Below are 18,080 nucleotides of genomic sequence, written 5' to 3'. Positions count from 1 at the left end.
CTCATGGTGGGACAGCTCGTAAATCTTGCTTCTCTTCAGACAGCCTCACAGGCCGGGAGCTCAGGACTGTCTTCCCAGTTCATTCAGGTGATGGCGAAATTTATGGTCTTTCTTGTTACTGGAGGACTGAGGTCCCCCATTTTCTTGCGGCCTGTGAGCCAGGAGCCGGTGTCAGCTCTCAGAGGCCGTCCAGAGCTCTTGCCGTGTGGACTCTGTCACGAGAGCCAAAAGTGAAGAGCTTCCCTCAAGTCCGTCTGTCTCATGGCTTCAAAATCTCTTACGTTGGGAAGAGCTTAGTCCCTTTGAAGAGCTCATGTGATCGGGCCCACTGAAAATATGCTCCCTATCTTCAAGCCAACTGATTTGGGCCTAAATGACATCCCACAATCCCTTTACAGCAACACCTAGATGGATGTTCAATTGAGTAACTGGGAGAAAGTGCAAGAGCCAGAGAGGATGAGGCATCTCGGGGGCCATATTAGAATGCTCCCTACCATACACAGTGGCATGGAGGAATCTTCCAACCTGTGGCGAGCGAAAGAAGTCAGACATGAAAAGAATATATGAGGTATGATTCTGTTTGTATAAAATGCAAGAATGGGAAGTGCTGATCTTTGGGGCTAAAAGTCAGAATAATGGTTACTCTTCAGCACAACGTCCCTGGAAAGGAGCAGGAGAGGGGTCTTGGAGGGGGACTGAAGATGTTTGGTGTCTCGATCTGCGTTCTGGTTACACGAGAGTGTTCAGCTTGTGGAAACTCAGCAAGCTGTACATTTTTAGAATAATTTAGATTTCTTGTTTTAAAATAGATCCGTCTTGTTTTTCCAAGGCACTATGCGTTCAAAGACAACTATCTGGCAGAGTACTTGATGGTGGTGGGGAACCAGCGGGAAAAGAAAGGAGATGAGAGTGCCTCTCCAGCAGTGACCGTAGCCCGTGACCTCTGCAGGGGAGGGCCAACTAAGTGAAAAATTAGACTCTGTCAACTTGGACCACTGTGCGGGACCCACCGCATAATCTGTGTGTTCCAGTGGAAAGCAAAGTGCAGGGCCTCCTAGTTCAAAATTATTAAGAGACAATTATTAAAGACAGCAAGAGTGGAACTCTAAGCCAAGGGTGAGGTGGGGTGGGGCAGGGCACTGGCCCCACCAATAAAGCCCTCCCCTGCCTCTGTGGGAGCAAATGCCACACTCCCATTCCAAACACTTCTTGCTAGGTGAGTTACTTTGGACAACTAGACCTTTGGTTCTTTTGATTGTAAAGAGGGTTAGTTAGAGGCTAGCAGGCACTAATTCAATTAATATGCAAAAGCAAGCACTATTTTGATGAGTAAGTCACCAAATAAATATGGGGATTATTATAATAATGGGCCATCTTAATGTTTGTGTTCTTTATTTAATGGACCTCACAGGTATTTATTTGGTACATAAACTCTTGACAGCCCAAGGTCCGCTGCCACCTTGTGCATTAAAACCCATTCCAAGCTTATTGGTGAATCCCTAATCATGAGATCTGCCATCCCGTTCCTTGCTCTCTCCAGCTCCAGAGCAAAGCACTAAAGGGTAAGGCCAGAGCACTGGAGGCCCGTCACTAAAGCCATTTTTTCTTTCTGCGACTATAGTTTCCGTCTATTTGGGAGCTGAATCCTCACCCTGACTCCAGAACGTCCCCAGTGGCTGTAGGGCCCTTGGAAAGGGCGCCCTGAAATAATCCAGGAGGCCTCAGGGGTGAACGCTGTGGGCGCGTGACTCTCCAGGACGTGGGAGACTGCGGGGTCAAGGTGACAGGGCTGGCTCTTGGCTTGCAGGGCGGGGGTGGGGGGTGAGGGGGATTAGGAAAAGGGGAGCGCATCTAGGGGCTTGGATTTCTGAAGAGGCACGACTTTGGCGTTGCCTTTCTGTGCCCTCTGAAGCACCAGCCTTTCCAGACCTGCTGACTTACTCAAGCTTTGGGGGACCGTGGTACCCTAAGGAGGCCGGCTGCCTGACCTAAGATTTATGAGCGGCTCCGAGGATGAGACATGGTCCCAGTGTCTCGGTGACAACCAGGTCTTTGAGGAACAGCCGCGGGCCGCAGCTGCGGAGAGGAAGGAGGCCTGTGGCTGGGGTGTAGAGCCTCTGAATTTTCTCCCTGCAAGAGTTGGGTGCCCGGAGCGCAGGCGGGCAGCCCCGCAGGCCATCAGCATGCAGGAGCCGCGCGCGCCCGTCCTTGAAGGGTTGCCCGCTGACCTTGCTCCGCTTTCTCCGGAGAAATCTCCCGAGCGCGAGGACGTGGCCACCGCGGTGACTCAGTACCCTGCGCGCCGCAAGCAAACGCTCCCTTCCAGCATGCCCAGCTTCGCAGCCGCGCCTTCCCCTTCCTGCCCCCTTTTTTAATTCCACGATTCAAACCTGGCATTTTCCGCTCCACCCCTCCCCCTCTCCACCGCCCGCCAGTCATTCGCCAGCCTGTCCGGGTGTTTGGTCCCCCCACCTCCCATCTACAGAACTGAAGGCCAACCTTCGCGCTGCCTCGCTGCGGGCCTTGGGATCGGACGTGGCCGGCCCGGACAGGGCACGGCGCGAGGCGACCGCGATCCGGAGCCCGACCGGAGGGGGCGGTGCGCCGCGCTCTCGGGTGCACCAGCGGACGGCATCCAGGCCCCGCTCCTCATTGGTCGTCACCTCGGCGGGGAGGGGCCGCCCCGAGCCCGGGGCACCTGGAGTCGCCTCTCCGCAGGGAAATCGGCGGCTGCCGTGCACGGGCGCCCAGAGGTAGAGGCGTCCGGAGGGAAGGCCCCGGGCCGCGGCCGAGCTCCCCGCGATCAGCTCTGCCTTGCCCGCCGCCCCGGCGCCGGTCACGCTCGGATGCCCCCTGCTCCCTCCCCGCCAGGCGGAAACTTTGCCCCGCCAAGTCCCCCGCCCGGCTAACAGCGCCGAGAGGCACCTGGTCGATCGCGCGCCCCGCCGGGGCCCCGAAACCCCGTGCGTGATTGCGGGGGCTCCCCGGCGTCCGGCGCCCGCCGCGCCCCGCCGTGCGCGAGCGGCCGCCAGGATGCGCTACGCGGACCCCTCTGCGAACCGGGATTTGTTGGGGAACCGAACTTTGCTCTTCATCTTCATCTGCGCCTTCGCCTTGGTAACCTTGCTGCAACAGATCTTGTACGGCAGAAACTACATCAAGAGGTAAGAAAGTACGAGCGCGGGTGAGGGTGCAGGGAGCTCGCGGGCCAGTCCCCAGGTGGCGGCAGCAGCGTCGGCCCGGGCGTCCCCAGAGTCAGGGGCCCGGGTTGGGAACCTGGCCGCGAGCACGGCAGCGTTGGGGTTGGGTCCTGGCGCTCCGAAGCGCATCTCTCCTCCCAGCGGCATGAGAGCGCCTGCCCTGCGTGGGCCGGAGGGGCCCGACAACTTTGTTTTCTTGTGTAAATGGGGGGACAGGTTGGAATTCCGAGTGGCTACGCCGATGACGAATCCATCCGAATGCCCCGAGGGGGGCCACAGGAGTCAGATAGGTCACCCCCAAATCTACGGCGCCATGGCCGTTTGGTTGGAGGGGAGGCTCCCTGGTGTGGAGGGCTCAAAACCGAACAGGATTACCCTGAGTCCAGAACTTCTGTGGGGGCTCCTGGGGGGAAAGCGGCAGGTTAGGTGGGGAGTGATAATGGGTTGGGACCGTGACTGGAATCGTCAGTTTTCATAAACCGGTAACCACGGTGCGTGCGAAACACAACCTGATTCCTCCTGTAGCAGATGGTTCTTTCTCATCCTTACACAGAAGGTCAGAGCGGCAGACGAAGTTAACTCTCCCCTCCTTGGGCTCTCTTCCCAGCCCACCCCATCCACCCGCCGACTCTTGTTAAGAGAAAGAGCAGTAGGAGGATGTGTCACAGCCTGGGTCCCTGCGTGTGTGAAAATGCCAGCCAGTTCCTTCTGCTGGCCAGGAGAAATGCTTCGGGGTACTCTGCCTAGCTCCAGAGCTTGGGGATAGCGCTGACCCTAGGATGCTCCCACATGGGAGCCCCTTTTGGAAGTAGCCTAGCTCTCCTTTCGCCTGGAGTTTTGTTCTTTGCTGCTGTTAGGCTACTCCCTTCCCTGTCCCTGTCCCTATCCCTGTGCTGGGGAGTATGAGGCTCCTTGCCTGGGACATTTGCATTTAACCAGCCATGCACACCCCCCCCCCCCCACCTCCCCAGACTGCATTCTTCCCTCATGGAAGGCAGCTGATGAGCTCTGCATGGTGCTGCTGGTTTTAAAGGACATTTTCAGAGTCCCCTGGCTGGCTTGGGTCTGCCTCCCCTTCTGGCTCCTACTGCCACTCCAAGATAAGCCCATGCAAGGACTGGCAGGTCCCAGATGGCCTGCTTCTGCCCTGTTGGCCTCCACCTGCTGCACTTGTTTCCTCCTCAGCAGGCCCACTCTGGGTTCCTGGGCCCCGTTGGCACTGACTCAGTACTGCTGGGCCTGTTGGGATCCATGCTGCCTGGTCGACAGTGAGAAAACATCCGTGCTCATGGTCAGCACCAGCTCAACTCCTAACTGCTTGCTCTGCCATACCTGCCCTGGTCTTGGGTGGCTGTGCGAGCCACCCAGAGTTCAGCAGGCATGCTGATTGCCTCCCATCCCTCCCTCACACCCAGATCGTGACTCCCTGAATCTCAGATGCCACCTCTGGGGCCTCCCTCCAGGGACATAGGTTCAGTCCAGTCAAGCAAGAAAAACTGGCCTGTACTTGATACGGGAAGGATGCTGTGGGGGTCTGTGGAGAAGCAGATTGTGTGGTCCTGGTGTTCAGGAGGCCTGAGGTCTCTTTGGGGAAACAAATGGCCACAGATGAGCTAGTTAAGTAGTGAGTGTTAACCTGTCTGAGGAAGGACATATGAATGGGCTGGAGTAGTTAGGGAAGACTGCCTAGAGGAGGTAGAACCTGAATGGGTCCATGTAGGAAGGGTGAAATTTAGGTGTGTGTCTGGGTGGGGGGGGTGGTGACATGCAGAACCAGAGCTAAAGAGCATGTAAGCAAACGTGCAGAGATGGGGCACCGCCTCCCTTCCGCTCTCCCATGCCCGGACCACCCACTCAATTGTAATGAACCACCTGGGTGTGATTATTGGTCTGTGTCCGGTCTAGGAACACTTCCCACTTGAGTGTTCCCCAAACACGTTTTGGGACAGCCTCATGAGAATCACCTGCAGGGGCCACTGATACGCAGGTGCTTGGGCTCAGGATTGGATTCTCTGGGGGGTGGGTCCAGTTCATGCTTGTTACCAGGTCCCCACAGGGCTCCTAGCAAGCTCCCCCTGCTGCTCTAGACACAGTTCTCAAGGGAGAGCAGTGTTACCCCAGGCAGTACCTGGAAACATTTTTGTTTCTCACACTGGGAAAGGAGAGAGCTGCGGGCGTCTTGCAGGGAGAGGCCAGGGCTGCTGTTAAGGATCCTACAACTGCATCATCTGCTTCCCCCAGGAAAGCATTGCCCAGCCCCAAATAGCAATAGGGCTGACATGGAGAAACCCCCGCTCTGGACCGGAACCTCCACGAGGCAGGGTCCTCCACGCTTGGGTCCCACCTGCACGCTGAGCACCAAACATGGTGCCGGGTCCATAGTAAACTCTCAATAAATACAGGATAATGAAGAAATGATTGAAAGTTGGGTGTGTGTGTTCGTACACGTGCACGTGGGGGTGGGGTGTGTGTGCACATGCACCTGTTTGCCCACGTGCGCCCCTGGTAATTGGAAGACACGGTGAAGAAATGGATCCAACTGGTAAAAGGGAGAATGTGGAGAACGGGGACAGATTTAATGTTGGGTGAGTAGCTTCTGTGAGGTGCTTTGTGGATGGGGAAGGGCAGATTGAACCGGGTTCCTTCACTCACAGGGAGCCGCATGTGGTCTTTGAGTAGGGTAATGATGGGATAAAAGCCTCTGGGGAGGAAGGCTATTCAGGCTCTGTAAGGAGAGGTGAGTGATGGGGAAAGCCTGGGAGGCTCTTGTGACAGCCTCGTCCAAAGTGAGGAGACTCTGGTGCAGAAGGCAGATCTACTTTAGACCTTGGGGATTCCTGAAGGCTGCCATTTTTCGCTTCTGTGCCGAGCTGGGTTAGTTGGTGATGTATTCAGCAAAGCCTCCATTGTTTGACATCTCACAGAGAGCTCAGGAGCACAGAGATGACAGGCTATTTCAGGGAGAATTTGGGCCAGACTTCACCAGAAGGGAGTGGGGGATGTGAGTCGGTATGTGTTCTTCCCTTGGACCCCTGGTCTCTGTCTGTGCTGTGTGGTCGCCCCTTCTGGGGACAAAACTGAAGTTTCCCGTTGATGTTCTTGGCTTCCTCCTATCCGTACTTGATTGAGCACGTACTTAATGAAGATTTGCTCTATGCCGAACACCACGTTAAGTGCTGAGGACAGTGGTGTGGCAGGCTGACACAGTCCATGGTCTCCGGGGAGCTTGTGGTCTGCTAGGAAGACGGAAAGGGGTAATACAAACATAAGCCAAATTGGGGATGTGAGCAAGGGCTTCCAGAAATCCGGAGGGACCCAGAGTGGATCAGGATGGCTTCAAGGTGCATGGAGGCATTTGAAATGGGTCCTAGGGCGCCTGGGTGGCTCAGTTGGTTGGACGACTGCCTTCGGCTCAGGTCATGATCCTGGAGTCCCGGGATCGAGTCCCACATCAGGCTCCCAGCTCCATGGGGAGTCTGCTTCTCCCTCTGACCTTCTCCTCGCTCATGTTCTCTCTCAGTGTCTCTCTCTCAAATAAATAAATAAAATCTTTAAAAAAAAAAAAAGAAATGGGTCCTAAAGAAAGGAAAATGACCCGTAGGCATGGTAGAAGGGTAAGGAAGGGGGATGAGAGCCAGCTTGAATGAGGATAGCCAGTGCCAGGGAGAGCTAAGTAATTCAACATAACTCAGATATCACAGCTGTGTACCTGGGGGCAAGGTGAGGCAGGCAGGGTCTGATTGTGGAGAATCAAGGAGATGTGTGTGAAGAAGCATGTCTGGGGGAAAGAGGGACAAATTTGAGTCTGGATCTGTTAGGAAACTCACTGCAAGGAGCTGACAGGGAGCTATCCAGCAGCTCCTTGGAAGTGAGCTCCGGAACTGTGGGCGGAGAAGAGCCAGGCTAGCAATGGAGATTACTTAGTCACCACCAAAATCAGTGTTTTCCCAACTTTTATAATCGTTAGCCGCCGTAAGAACTATGTTACACCCAGGGATCTAGAACACACTCACGTACACATCCATTTGAAACAGCCATTCTGTGAAACAATATTTGACCTTCTTATAAGAAACCTGCTTTAATATTTTCTATTCCATTTCATTTGACAAATAAATCCGGCCTTTAAAAGGAAGGGAAATCTGATACATAATGTGGATGAATCTTTTTTTTTCCCAACATGGATGAATCTTGAAGATGTTATGCTAAAATAAACCTGGCACAAAATGACAGACATTGTATGGTTCTACTTATATGAACCACCTAGATTAGTTAATTCATAGGGACAGAAAGTAGAATGGTGGTTGCAGGGGCTGGAGGTGGGGTGGGAGTTAGTGTTTAGTGGGTATAGGGTTTCGGTTTGGGAAGATGAAAAAGTTTTAGAGATGGCTGGTGGTGAGGGCTGCCTAACAGATTGGCTACACTTAATGCCACTGAACTGTAGACTTAAAAATAGTGAAAGTGGTAAATTTCTGTTATGTCTATTTCACTGCAATACGAAAGTTTAAAATAAATTCTAGGGGTAAACCACGAAGTTGATTTTATAACTTATTGGTTTGGAACCCTTTGTTAGAAAAGCACTGGTTCCATGATGAGGTTGGATGAGATCACCCAGGAGAAGGCAGAGTAAGGGACGATGAAGGTCAGGGCACAGTGGCGAGCCTTAAGGAATCCCTGCATCTAAGGGTCCAGAGCGGAGAGCTGTCTCTGGAAATTGAGGCTGCAGAGAGGTAGAGGGGAACAGCTGTTGAGGAAACCAAGGGATGATGGTGCCAGGCAGAGAGTGGTCCCCTGTGGCACACATTGCAGAGGGATCAGGTAAGATAAAACCTATCCAGATTTGGCTGTGTGGGTAAGGACAGGTCTGGGGGAGTGATGGGTCAAAAGGATTTTCTAGAATCAGGGTCATGGAAATGGTACCCTCTTCCTTTAAGCCTCCCACTGCCCCCAAGCTCCTTTATTAGTGCTAAAATCTTTACATAAACTTTTGTCCCTAAAGTGCTGAGGACTAAAAGTACTTACACTTTAACAGAGGGGCAGGAAAGGGCAGTCGTTTTTTTTTTTTTTTTTTTTCTGTTTTGTGGTTGTTTCTCCTTTAGTTAGAAATAAAAGTCCTTGTAGATTTTATTTTATTTTTTTACAATCTGGCATCAACCTGCCTTTTAAACTTAATCTCGGAGGAAGACCAGATAGGCATGGGCCTCCCATGTCCTCTTTTTATGTCTTTCAGTGAAATTTTATAATTCTTCATAAAGAATTTGAACATTGCTAGACTTCTTTCAGGCTACATAGCTTTAACTGCTATTGTAAAAATTTATTTTTTAAAATTGTATTTTTGAAACATTTATATATAGTATATATACAAAAACATATACTAAAGTGTGTGTGTGTGTGTGTGTGTGTGTGTGTCTCATACAGAATTTGTATAGCATTTGTAGCTAGTATATAGAAATAAATTTGATTTTCTTATGTTTTGATCTTATAAACAGCAACTGGATAATGTATACATAATGACAATAGTTTATCTGGAAAATCTTCTGGGATTTCTGCATAGACTTTTTTTCCTTTTATCGCAACCCTATACCTTAATTATTTTTCTTGTCTTATTGAGCTGGTGAGGACCTTTGATATAAGGTTCAGTAAAAATGCCATAATGAATATCTTGGCCTTAATTCTGATTTTTTTTAACTTTTTTTTTAAGATTTTATTTATTTATTTGACAGAGAGAGAGAGATCATAAGTAGGCAGAGAGGCAGGCAGAGAGAGAGAGAGAGAGGGAAGCAGGCTCTCTGCTCAGCAGAGCAGATGTGGGGCTCGATCCCAGGACCCTGAGATCATGACCTGAGCTGAAGGCAGAAGCTTTAACCCACTGAGCCACCCAGGTGCCCCTTTAACTTTCTTTTTAAATAGATTTCTCCAAATATAATTTCCCCATTTGAAGTGTACAATTAGATGATTTTTGGTATAGTCACATCACTGTGTACCCATCACCACAGTCAATTTTAGAACATTTTCATTACCCCAAAAAGAAACTAGACTTCTTAACCATCTTCCCCCAGTACTCCCACTTCTAGCTGTAGGGATATACAAACACTAATGCATCTTCTGTCTCTATAGCTTCGTCTGTTCTGGACATTTTCTACAAATGGAATCATATGATATGTGGTCCAATATGACTGTCATCTTTCATTAAGCATAAGGTTTCCAAGGCTCATCCATGTTAGGGCATGTGTCAGTACTAACCTTCCTTTTTTCTTTTTTAATATTTATTTATTTATTTGAGATAAAGAGAGAGCACATGAACATAGGCGAGGGGAGGGGCAGAGACTCTCCAGCAGACTCTGTGCTAAATGTGGAGCCTGACGTGGGGCTTGATCTCAAGACCCTGAGGTCATGACCTGAGCTGAAATTAAGAGTTGGCTACTTAATGGACTAAGCCACCCAGGTACCCAATATTTCATTTCTTTTTATTGATGAATAATATTCCATTTATAAATATACCATATTTTGTCAGTCTGTTCTTCAGTGATGGAAATTGGCTTTTTGTTTTCACTGTTATGAATAATGCTGTGATGAGCATTTGTGTCCAGGTTTCTGTATGGACATGCATTTTCCTTTTTATTCGGTATATACCTACAAGTGGAATTGTTCTGTCATATGGTAACTCTTGTGTTTTACCATCTGGTTGCCACACACTTTTCCAGTTGCCACACTCCTTTCCAAAGTGGTTTTGCCATTTTATACTCCCTCCAAGAGGTGCATGAAGTTTCCAGTTTTTCCCTATTTTTAAAAACACTCATTGTTATCTTTTTGGTCATAGCCATCTTTGTGGTTTTGAAGTGGTATTCCGTTGTGGGTTTGATTTTGTATTTCTCTGATGACTAATGATGTAGAACATACTTTCATGTGCTTATGGGCCATTTGGATGTTTTCTTTGGAGACATGTCCATTCACATCCTTTGCCCATTTTTAAATTGGATGATTTGTCTTCCTCTGATTGAGTTGTGAGAGCTCTTTATAGCTTCTAATATAAGTCCCTTATGAGAATAAGATTTGCAAAACATTTCTCTTATTCTAGGGGTTGTCTTTTTACTTTTTTGATAATATCCTTTGAAAATTTTTAGTTTTGATGAATTGTAATTCATGTATATGTATGTCTGTGTATATATATATATATAGTTGTTGCTGCTGTTGGTTGCTTGTGCTTTATGGGCTGTTTCCATTAAATCACAGCCTATGTACACTGCCCAGTGTCACAAAGATTTATCCCTGTGTTTTCTTCTAAGAGTTTAAAAATTTTTTTTATTTTTATTTTTTTAACATTTAAAAAAAAAGATTTATTTATTATTTGACAGAGAGAGAGCTCACAAGTAGGCAGAGAAGCAGGCAGAGAGAGAGGGGGGAAAGCAAGTTCCCTGCTGAGCAGAGAGCCCGATGCAGGGCTTGGTCCTAGGACCCTGGGATCATGACCTGAGCTGAAGGCAGAGGCCTAACCCACTGAGCCACCCAGGTGCCCCTTTTTTATTAACATATAATGTATTATTAGCCCCAGGGGTACAGGTCTGTCAATCACCAGGTTTACACACCTCACAGCACTCACCATAACACATGCCCTCCCCAGTGTCCATAACCCAGCCACCCTCTTCTAAGAGTTTTATAACTTCAGCTCTTATGTTGAGGTCTTTGCTCCATTTTTGAGTTATTTTTTGTCTAGTGTATGATTAAACCTGATTTTAAGGAGAATTATGGTACAAGTGTCCCCATTGAATTTATCTGCTTAAAATTTTCTTTTTTTTTTTTTTTATGTTTTGTAGATAACCTCTAAGATATTAAGACTCCCTTCTGGAGTAGGCTAATGAGTTTTGTTTACTTGTGTCACCGTGTTTGGATATTTATTTTATCAGATGCTTTTTCTACCTCTATCGGGTGATATGTAGTTTTTTGCATGTAATTTTTGATGTGATAAATTACATGAATAGATTTTCAACTTATAATTTGGGGGCTAAACCTAGCTTGTTCATGGTGTATTATTTGTTTTCTACGATGTGAGATTTTGTTGGCCAGTATTTTTATGTACGGTATTATATCTCATTTTAGTGAATAATATCAGCATCTCATCTTCTTATAGAATGCAGTCTCTGGTCTTAAAACCAGTCTTGTAAAAGGAGTTGGGAATATTCCCTCTTCATTCTGTGGGATGATTTATACAGGTCTGAGATCATCTATTCTTTGAAAGTTTGGTAGAACTTGCCTGTACAGCCATCCACACCTAAGGTTTTCCTAGTGGGAAGACTGTAAGTTACTAATTCCATCTCCTTAATGGTTAAGGATGATTTCTCCAACCACACAGGAGCCGAGGCTGGGTCTATTTCATCCTGCCTTTTGTAGAGCCGGCTCTCCTCTCTGCTGCCTTTCCTCCAGCCTTGCTCTCTCCTGTGCTCGGAGGGTGCCAATCTGGGCTGCCTGCACATGGCTGGTGCAGGCCTGAGACCTGAGGATATGAAACTGGGTCAAGGAAAAGCACAGCCTGACTCCACGCTTTAGTCTGAAGTTGTGTGCGAAGGCTCTTCTCGCAGAACCAACCCTCCTGTTCGACTGCCCTGAGAAACAGGCACAGCAAAGGAGATGGGACAGCGGGGGTGGGAAGGTCCATCTACCTTCCCCTTCTGGAGGGGACGAGTGCCGCGCGGGGACCTGGTGGGAATGGATGGTCCCCCAGAGAGGAGAAGGGATTCTGAGCTGACTGGCACCGGGGTGTGTGCTTGGCCGGCGGGATGACCTTCTTGTTTTGCTGATCAGAGCAAGCTTGTCTTGAGAATCTGATGCAGGGCTGGGATTAGGGTGAGGGAAGCCTGGCACCCAGGGGACAGGACTCAAGGAGGCCTCCCTTCTACGGGTGTGCCCTACACCCGTGTGAGTCTGAGTGGTAGGGGCCGCCTTTAGTTTTGGCCCCTGGAAACCTTGCTTGCCTCAGTCCAGTCCCAACCCTGACCTGCTGTGTGCCCAGGCTGCACTTAGTCATCTGTCAGCTGTGTCTCCCTTCCCCAGATGACCCCCAGGGATGCAGTGCTGTCCTCTCACTCTTCTCCCCACCCCCCTCTCGGTCCCATTCTTTTCTTTCCGACATTCCTACTTATCAGGCAAATTGTACCTCTTAAAGGACTTAGCATCTCTTCTGTGACTTATCCAGGCCCCACTCACTTCTCCTCTAATACCCTCTCATCCAAAACTTCTCAAGTTTGGGCCTTAACCCTATGTGTAGGGACCCCTGCCCCCTCCCCACCACACAGCTGAAGGATCCATCAGGTAATGATACGCATTATTAACATTCCTTAAGTGTTCATGAGCCAGTCTCCGACCTGAGGAGGTAATCCTAAGTGAGGATTGTTTCATGTAATCCTTACAGGAGTCCTGTTAAACAGATACAATCATCTTCCTTTAAAACTCACTCAGAGAGGCGGGTAACTTGTATAAGGTCACATAGCCTGCAAGACCCGTAAACGAGACGTTTTATCCATCTCTGCATTCCCAGGACCTAGCACAGTGCCTGACATTAATTGCTGGACAAATGGATGCACACAGAGGGACCCGCTCGTGGCTCCTGGGGGATGCAGGCAGTTCAGCATCTGGCTCGTGATTTCCACTCAGGTCATGACCTTAGGGTCATGAGATGGAGCCCCGTTTCGGGTTCCATGAGTCTGCTTGTCCCTCTCCCTCTGCTACCCACTCCAGCTCTCTCTAAATGAATGAATGAATGAATAAGTAAATACCTTTTTTTTTTAAAGGAACCCCCAATCTTCTCCTAATTATTGTCAAACATCAATTAAATGTGCACTCAGCTTAATACTGGGGGGATAAAGTGATGTGATAAGGAATTATTAGATAAAATACATGTTCTTAAGGAGCTTAGAGCACACATAAAGAGACAAACCTGAAAAATATGTAAAACTGTACAAATGAACTTGCAGTTGTGTGGCATAAGTGATAAAGCTTGTAGGGTTCAAAGGAGACAGCAGTTGACTGATGAGTAGCCTGGCAGGACCTGATGTGGGCTTTGGGGAGCTAGTGTATTCCAGGGGGTGATTCTGGGGGACAGGCTGGGGTGTTAAGACTGCAGGTGCAGGGGATGGGAGTCACAGAAGGCTTTTGAATTTCCTTTTATTCCCTGGTGCTCTGTGAGGCGGAGGGCCCTCTCTGGTCCCCGTTTAGTATTCTGTAATGTGAGAGGGTGAGTGGGAGGTTAGTTGTTTTTCCCAGCTCTGATGAGGGGGGGCCAGCCCTTCAGCATAAAGGCTTGGGCCAGATTTTGCCAGTCCTCTTTGTGAGGGAGCCACGGGTCCTGCAGAGATGGGAGATGGGAATGAGGCTGGTAAGCCAGGAGATGTGGGTGGGACACCATGCATTGGGGGTGCCAGGGTTATTGGGAGAATCAAATGTGCTGTGCTTGCTCCAGCTTGAGATCGTATCCGATCTGTGTTCCTCCTGCTGAGCCTCTGAGCAAAGGAACCCAAGCCTCTCCCTGGTCCCCCAGTATACCAGCTTTCCACGCTTCTCCCGGCCCATCAGGCTGAGGATCAGTATTTCTGGGACCAACTCTGCTCTTTCCCCAGAAATAAGCTGCAACCCTCCAGAAGAAGGCTTAGAGGACTCAAGACTCCCCCCAGTGTTTCCTCTTTCTTCAGTGTCAGGCTGGGTTGCTGTCCTGACACAAGTTCATTACTCTGGGTTTTCTTGACCCACCAGGGCTTGCAGAGCTGATGTTCCCACTCCCGGGGCCTCCAGCTGGTGGAGGTGCCATTCTGCACGTCCAGTCTCCGCCTCCTCTTACTTAAGGTTGAGTGATTGGTTGGTTGGTTGTTTCATTCATTCATTCATTCATTCATCTGTTTGTTCATCCAGCAAGCATGTACCAGACCTTTGGTGTTCAGTATAATAGCCACTCGCCATGTGTGGCTATGGAACCCTGGAAATGTTACTACTCTAAACTAAGATGTGCTGTAAGTATAAAATACATACTAGATTTCAAAGACATAGGGGAGCCTGGGTGGCTCAGTCAGTTAAACGTCTGCCTTTGGCTCTTGTCATGATTCGGGGTCCTAGGATTGAGTCCCACATCGGGTTCCTTGCTCAGCAGAGAGACTGCTTCTCCCTCTGCTTGTCTCCCTGCTTATGCTTGTTCTCTCTGTCAAATAAATAAAATCTTTTTTAAAAACAGATTTCAAAGACATAATATGAAAAAAGATGTAACCCATCCCATTGGTTTTTATTTTTTTTTATTTTTTATTTTTTAAAGATTTTATTTATTTATTTGACAGAGAGAAATCACAAGTAGACAGAGAGGCAGGCAGAGAGAGAGAGAGGGAAGCAGGCTCCCTGCCAAGCAGAGAGCCCGATGCGGGACTCGATCCCAGGACCCTGAGATCATGACCTGAGCCGAAGGCAGCGGCTTAACCCACTGAGCCACCCAGGCGCCCCCATTGGTTTTTAAATTATTATATATTGAAATGACAATATTTTAGATGTATGAGGTTAATAAGAATATATTATTAAAATTCATTTCAACTTAAAAAAAAGAGATTTTATTTATTTATTTGACAGAGATCACAAGTAGGCAGAGAGGGGGGGAAGCAGGCTTCCCACTGAGCAGAAAGCCTGATGCGGGGCTCGATCCTAGAACCCTGAGATCATGACCTGAGCAAGGCAGAGGCCTAACCCACTGAGCCACACAGGTGCCCCTCAACTTTTTTTTTTTTACTTCTTAGAAAACTTTTTATTTTGAGAATTGTAGATTCACATACAGTTGTAAGAAATTATACAGAGAGAATCTGCGTACCCTACTCCTGTTACCCAGCTGCTACCATCTTGCAAAATTACAGTACAATATTATAACCAGGAAATCCACATCGATACAATCCATCAACCTTACTCAGATTATACTAGTTTTACATGTACTCATTTGTGTCTGTGTGTAGCTCGTTCTATGGAATTTTATGATGTGTTTGATCTTTTTATTTTAATTTTTTTATAATGTGGCTATCAGAACATTCTAGATGACATCTGTGGCTCCTGGTGTATTTCTGTTGGATAGTACTACTCTAGTCTCTGGTTGCCAAGATGTATGGAACTCTGCTAAGTGCCACGTGGGCTGGGGTTTGGGCACAGAGAGACCCCCAGGGCCTCAGATGACATGAAGCCTCTTACATGGAGAAAAGTGGGTACTCGTTTGGCACAGAGTGGGGGCTTCAGTCCTTCCCACCCAGGTGCCTCTTCCTCAACCCCACCCTCTGCCATGTCCCTTCCCTCCTCTACAGAGTCACAAAGGGTCCCCCAGTGCCCCACAGAGTCAAGCTGGAAACGAGGGGCCAGGGCTGAGCATCTGAATGGAATCTTGAAGAAAGAGTAAGGTCTCACCTTGGAGGATTAGAGAGGGACCCCAAGTGTAGGGTCAGGGCTGCTGTAATGGTACCACGAACTGGGTGGCTTCAACTGAGAGTTGCTGTCACATAGTTCTGGAGGCCAGATATCTGGGGCGAAGGTGTCGGCAGGGTCGGTTCCTTCGAGGGCTATGAGGGAGAGTTTGTTCCATGCCTCTCCCATGGCATCTACTGGTTGGCCTGTGATCTTTGGCGTTCCTTGACTTCATCTTCACGTGGCGTTCTTCCTGTGTCCGGATTTCCCCTTTTTATAAAGACACCAGTCAGTCATATTGGATTAGGGGCCCACCGCACTTCGGCATGACCTCATCCTAATTTAACGAATTACCTCTGCAGTGACCCTATCTCACAGGGACTGGGGTGGGGGAGGACTTCAACATAGGAATTTTGGAGGAACACAGTTCAACCCATAAGAGCCAGAGGAATGAGCAGGAGCAAAGGCTGGTGCACGAAATGATTGGAGAAGTTCAGGTGGAGGGGGCTCCCCAGCGTGGGGGGAGAGTGCGGGCTGCTAACCTCGGAGAATCTGGGACGTGTCATAAGATGGAGGAGATTGAATTAGTGGGAGCTCGTAAGAGAGTAGTTGGAGTGAATGAACGCATGAGTGTTGGGGGGCCCCTCATGTGTCCTCCTCGTTCCACTGCCCTCCGAGGGGGCAGGGGGTCCCCACTCTGTTCACTGTGTCCACCATTGGGGGCCTTCGTGCCAGAGGACAGCTGGAAGGTTGTGGGTGTACCCCCAGCCCCTCCCTCACCCTGTGTTCCTCCTGCAACAGCCTCTCTTGGAAGGGGTGGTCTGGAGCACCAGCCCAGGGAGCACAAGGTTTGGACGTGGGCCTGGGGGGGCCCAGACTCCTCTGCGGTGCCTAAATGGGAGGTGGCAAGGTGGTCTCAGAATTATGCCTGGAGCTTGTCCGGTTTCTCTCTCTCTGGACCCCTCCCATGGCTGGGTGTCCCCGTGTGTATCACCCCCCACCCCCGTCACTGCCCTAGCACTGCCAGTACTGAGACCCCTGGGCCCCGGCCCAGCCATTCCTTAGTCAGAGGCCTCTGCAGGGCAGTGGACGGTCTTCGAATCCAGGAGCCTCTATCTGCTCCCTGGGCCCATGCATTCCAGGCCTGGGGACTCTCAAGGAGGGCAGCCCTCTGCCACCTCTGGGCAGGGCCACTGGGGAGTACAGGCCCCCCTCCTCTCCCCTCTCAGCAAGTCCCCACCTGCAGCAGCTTTTCTGTTGCCCCAAATGAAAGTCCCCACAGGTGAACCCTAGGGATGAATCTACTTCCCTTCCCCCCCCCCCCCGAGGCTCTTCTGGGGAGTATGTTACCATCCAGCCCTTCACAGAAATACCATGAGTCACTGGTGTGTCAGGAATGGGGACAGGCAAAGGAGTATGTGGAACCTGATAATTATGCCCATTAATCCCACTGAAAAGGCTTCCCAGCTGGCAGGCACTTCCGCTTGGATCTGGGTGGGAAGGTCCTGGCAGCTCTGACCAGCTCCTTCTGGAGACCCAGAGCGGTGGAAGGCAACCAGGTGGTCCAGTGGAATTCTTGGCTCCTCAGAAGATGACATGGTCCCACCTCCCTCTTAGATGACTTTGAGGGAGCACAGAAATGTGGCGCTGCTTCTCTGAGCCCAGGCCTTGTCACCTGCCCTGATTCACTCAGCCCCAACTACATAGACCCTCTTGCCAGCCCCAGAAGAAGCCATCACACCCCTCAGGGCCACCACAGGTGTTGGTTCTGGAATATTCTTCCTCAGGAGCCACCTGTTGCCTCATTACCCACTTCCCGTCCTCTCCATTTTACCTCCCAGAGAGGCCCCCCGACTGCCCAGTGTGGACTGGTACCCTCACCACTCCAAACACCTTATCCCCCCTTGCCACCCTTAATTTTTCCCACAGCACTATCCACATCTGACACACTAAACATCGTGTCACCTGTTGGCTTATTGTCACTGTATCTGTCTCCCTCTGGTAGCGATTGTCATTGGGGCAGAGCCTTTTTCGACTGGTTTGTTGTTGAACCCTGGCACCCAGCCTGGCAGGGCTCTTTGATAAATACAGAATAATAAAATAAATATTTGAAATATATCTGCCTGTATAATAGAATAAAAATAGCTTGGAGATAAAGGAAACATATCCTCAGTCAGCTGTGAGGTACGACACAAGCGACTTGCTGATGATTGATAGAAAAGGAGTCATACCTTTGATTTCACAAACTTGGTATGAAAGGAAGAGTTTGTTTCCTTCTCTTCTTTTAATTGAGCCTTATCCACCAGCTGGTGGGAAACGGAGTCTATCATCCCCGAAGGGGCTTCCATCCACCCCTTCCCCCCCACTGCTCCGGGTTTGTGGAGAACAGTGCAGTTGGGGGCTCCCAGGGCCACACCGGCCTTAGTCAGTCTGCTCACTGCTCTCCGGAGGCTCCCAGAGCCATGGGTCCAGCCT

At 49.6% G+C, this 18,080-nt stretch overlaps 1 protein-coding gene across 2 annotated transcripts in view; it reads left to right on the top strand.

The window, feature by feature from the left end:
• The first annotated feature begins 2,000 nt into the window (after positions 1–2,000).
• The window catches only part of ST8SIA5 (ST8 alpha-N-acetyl-neuraminide alpha-2,8-sialyltransferase 5), a 62,152-nt gene continuing 46,072 nt past the window's right edge, over positions 2,001–18,080 (top strand). For both annotated transcript variants that reach the window (XM_004752212.3, XM_004752211.3), the window contains exon 1: positions 2,001–3,164. In XM_004752212.3, the coding sequence (XP_004752269.1) occupies positions 3,034–3,164 (131 nt within the window). In that variant the 5' untranslated portion in view covers positions 2,001–3,033. The remainder of the gene's footprint in view (positions 3,165–18,080) is intronic.

The sequence above is a fragment of the Mustela putorius genome, unplaced genomic scaffold (genome assembly GCF_011764305.1).
Source record: "Mustela putorius furo isolate JIRA1106 unplaced genomic scaffold, ASM1176430v1.1 tig00003858_pilon_pilon_pilon, whole genome shotgun sequence".
NCBI lineage: Eukaryota > Metazoa > Chordata > Mammalia > Carnivora > Mustelidae > Mustela > Mustela putorius.
Note: the sequence above shows the minus strand (reverse complement) of the source record. Positions and strands in the feature narration are given on the sequence as shown.